Raw genomic sequence first — 4,262 nt, forward strand, 5'->3', positions numbered from 1 at the left:
CCACCATAATCTGTAGTCTGAGCTTGTCAAGGGCTAATGGCAATGGCAGATACATTACTGGTTAGTTTCAAGGAAAATCATTTTCTTTTTTTGTTTGCCAAATAACCCTGTGTATGTGTCTGCCCCCGCAACCCCTGGAAAAAAGTTCAGGCTCAGGATTATTTTTTTCTTTAACCCCTGTAATAGTTAAACATATAGACCAATTATAGGTTTGTAAACATTCAGGATGCGCGCGCATCACCGCTGTGCGCGCGCAGCTGCAAGTGACGTACCGGTGACGTCTACTCTGAATTGGTCTACAGTTTTACAAATCTGTATAACGATTTGGATATTATAAAGTATGCCTGTCTGTAATTTGCAATGGTTTGAAATGTGATTTAAGGCCCATTAAAAAGCTTGATTTGAAAAGACATTGTTTAGTGCAAATTGTAATTGCAGAATGTATAATAAATACACATAAACTAAAAAGACAAGTGTTGCATCACTCAGGTTGTTTTAATTTAGTTAACGGAGTAATTAATATTAAATCAGTGCACTAAATTAAATAATATATATTAGCTTGTGAATACCTGCAGCGATAGAGACTACAAATACTATTTTAAGAGTAATTATACCATTAATTACTGAGTAATATTAATTAACATGTAACTACCGTACTGTCAGGATCAGGCTTTAGTTGTTGAGTGTAATTATGCATAGTTTACTCTTAATACTATAGTAAGTGCATGTAAAGTGTGAGAAGGACATTATAAAATCAAGTGTTAGCAGGTGAAAATTAACAACCAAACTATTCCATTTCTGTTTATTTTCAGATGATTCAGTCAGCACTCACATAAAAACTTTATTGAAATATCAACAGTTAAATGGTGCTGGTAATTTTACCTGTAGTAATTTAGAAATAAAACTATTTTCTATCATATACAATCTCCCTTTTTCTTTTCCTCTCAGCTTTTTATTCTGATCTTCTAGGAGCAAACTAAGAGTGTTGTTTGTCTTTGTTTTATATGTCTTTAAATGTGAGATCTGTGGTAAGAGCGTCTGGAGAGCATCTCCTCACACGAGTTACAGAGCTCGTCTCAATGCTGTGATGCATGTGAAACATGAATTACTCTGACGGGGAAACCGTGAAAGGTGACGGTTGCTGTGAGAAACTGTTTAGTGTGGATTATATTTACAGTATATCTACTCATCTATGGAGATAGAATCGTTGCTTAATTCCAAATAAATAGATTATGATCCACTAATAAATGTAAAGAGATTAACAAACATTAAACACATTGACAAATAAATAGAATGAGATCCACAAATAAATCTTAAAGTTTCACAAACATGAATTAAATTCACTAATAAATAAAATGAGATTTGCAAATAAAAAACATATTCACAAATATATATTTATGTCACAACCACAACTTTGCCTGGCGTTTATTTGTGAATCGCGTCCTGTGCATTTGTGAATTGTGAAACATTTCTTGCGTCAAGACATGCTGACAATCCACAACTACATGACTCCACCCACCGTCTGCTCAAGCCAATCAGATAACAGACACATTTCGCTGTATTCGACATTTTTTGTTTAAAATATCAAAACATTATCTATGCATTTGTAACTGCAGGTTATGCATTAAACAGTGTGACATCTAAATGCCTCTTCAGATGCAGCTTCTGTGTTTCCTCTGCATTGCAAAGATTAATTTTGTTATTATATTTATACCATTTACTTGGTAACTAATTGGCAAATTATATGCAATAATTTGACTCAGAGATGATGCACACTTTAAGAAAAAATGGCTTTATAAATGTAAAAATGCTTATAAAAGGTAAATATATGTATTTAAGCTTATTGGTAGATTAATTTCTATCACGGCTGTGAACTGAGCACCACAGAACATCAAAAACCTCATACATGGTTAGATCCACATAGCAGCTCGTGTACATCGGCTTGACTGAGAAACTGGGACATGCTGTTGTGTGACGGCAATTTAACCTATTACACAAACAGATGTTCATTATGAGGTTGAGTTCAGTTATTTATTAGTCAGTTACTTATTGACGCTTTTATTTCCATATTGAATAACATGACGCTTCCATAACGCGTTTGAATCCAGTATAGCGTTGTTCCCATAGCCGTGATTTAAAGCTCTGTGGCTCTGGCCTTTTCAAAGGCACGTAACATATAATACTGTGGCTTGGTTGGCATGATACACAGTCTAATGGTCTAACGAAATCCAGTTTTAAACATCTTTTACTGTACCCATGTTATGACCCTTATATTACCTGTTTGAGCCAATGCAGATGAATGAAGTTATCTCAGGACGAGTCCGCCCTGCTACGATTGGTCAGCGAAGTGAGGCTGTTATCTGATTGGCTTGAGCAGACGGTGGGTGGAGTCATGTAGTTGTGGATTGTCAGCATGTCTTGACGCAAGAAATGTTTCACAATTCACAAATGCACAGGACGCGATTCACAAATGCGTGCAGCTATCTACAAACTCTCTTTACATTTATTAGTGGATCATAATCTATTTATTTGGAATTAAGCAACGATTCTATCTCCGTATCCATCGAAGGTTCTCTTTAACAGCGTGTTTGTGGGACATTGATCATGAGATGAACACTCGTATCACAACCAACTCCGTGCAGAGACTGTAAATATCAGATTCCCTGCAGTGCAGAGAGAGAAGGGGTCGTTTAAATATCACTTCTTTTTCAACTTACTACAAGGAGCTATGTGATGTGGACCTTTGAGTGATGCAGGTTTCTCAAATGTGAAGGTGATTTCTGAGTTGTGAAGCTGGTAAAGTCACGAGAAGCTTCAGGCAGGTGTGTGCTGGTCTGTTTGAACACATGCACTCAAACTGATCTGCGCTGGTCTGCTCACAGGTGAGAAGAGGTTCTCGTGCTCCGAGTGTCCCAAACGCTTCATGCGCAGCGACCACCTGTCCAAGCACATGAAGACGCACCTGAGTAAGACAGCATGTGCTGGTGTGAGCGCGGATCCACAGACTGCAGTACCTGCCAGCAGCATCAGAGTCCTGCACAGCGGCGTTTGAGTGAGTGCACTGCAGTTAAACCAGCTTTCACAGCTCGTCCTCCAGCCTGCCTGCTTCTGCAGCTCTTCATGTTTATTCTGAATCCCTCCGCTTTCTTTTGCCCTCTTTACTGATCCGCTGAGACTGTGATGAGCTCACCCAAACATCTCGACCTCAAGACATGAGAAATATATGTGTGACAGACTTCAGAAACTGTTTCAGAGACGAGCCATAATGCTTTCATCTATTAATCACAGTCAATGAGATTTGATGCTTTTTGTACATAAGTTATATTTTTTGTAAGTATGGAAAACTGCAAATTCTGAAATGACCTTTGTTTTGTGAATGTATGAATTATGCAGTCAACATTTGTATATTACGTCGATCTTCCGTAACATATTCCGTATTGCTTTAGTACTCTGTCTTGATGTACGTAACACATTTAAGATCCAGTAAACGCGTGCGGTCGCGTAATGCTAACTGTCCCAGGTTTCCTGGTCGCTGTGGTCTTAATATTTGGTTTAGAGGGAAAATGTTCACCGGTTCAAATACAGATGCCTTAAAGCCTTTATTTAGAGAGGACTCTTTTATGACCTCGAGTTCAAACCAAAGCTTTCCTTTACGTTAACTCAGGTGTGAAGCATTCATAATGATTAAATTAAGATGATCTTCAGAAAGACTCCTAGTGGTTCTCTGTTTTCTTCGTCTCTGTTTAAGCTGAGATCTCATGTTCATGAACCTGTGCCGCTACATGCTGTAAATCACATTGTTCAAAAGCATGCATTCAGGCCAGATCTTGCCGTATAACTACACTTACTATCTCTCAAATGTGGGTTTTCACCTTGACTTTTGGAAGAACATTTGCATCAAACCTGCTGACTGTGCAAACTTGTGCATTTGAGCAGCCAGTGCGGTCCAGTTCACCAGCAGATGAGTGTTGGGACGCAGTTCACCAGCAGATGAGTGTTGGGACGCAGTTCACCAGCAGATGAGTGTTGGGACGCAGTTCACCAGCAGATGAGTGTTGGGACGCAGTTCTCCTGCATGATGAAAGTGCTGTGTTTGGGTTGCTGTAGCTGTAGCTCAAACAGTGGAGAGAGAATGAACCTGACACCAGAGCATGGCTTTGATTCTCAGAAGAACTGCCTAATGTTGTCTACATTTTAAAACACATTAATTACTGAGCAAAAAAAAAAGAATCGCTCCCTGGAAACTACACTGTAAAAAAAAA

The 4,262-nt window shown here is 38.6% G+C and overlaps 1 protein-coding gene across 1 annotated transcript in view; it reads left to right on the forward strand.

Moving 5' to 3' along the window:
* The window catches only part of LOC107748519 (transcription factor Sp1-like), a 33,145-nt gene extending 29,738 nt beyond the window's left edge, over positions 1–3,407 (forward strand). The window contains exon 7 of the mRNA XM_016563329.1: positions 2,883–3,407. Coding sequence (XP_016418815.1) covers positions 2,883–3,052 — 170 coding nt within the window. The 3' untranslated portion in view covers positions 3,053–3,407. The remainder of the gene's footprint in view (positions 1–2,882) is intronic.
* The last annotated feature ends 855 nt before the right edge of the window (positions 3,408–4,262 follow it).

The sequence above is a fragment of the Sinocyclocheilus rhinocerous genome, unplaced genomic scaffold (genome assembly GCF_001515625.1).
Source record: "Sinocyclocheilus rhinocerous isolate Xijiao unplaced genomic scaffold, SAMN03320098_v1.1 scaffold1974, whole genome shotgun sequence".
NCBI lineage: Eukaryota > Metazoa > Chordata > Actinopteri > Cypriniformes > Cyprinidae > Sinocyclocheilus > Sinocyclocheilus rhinocerous.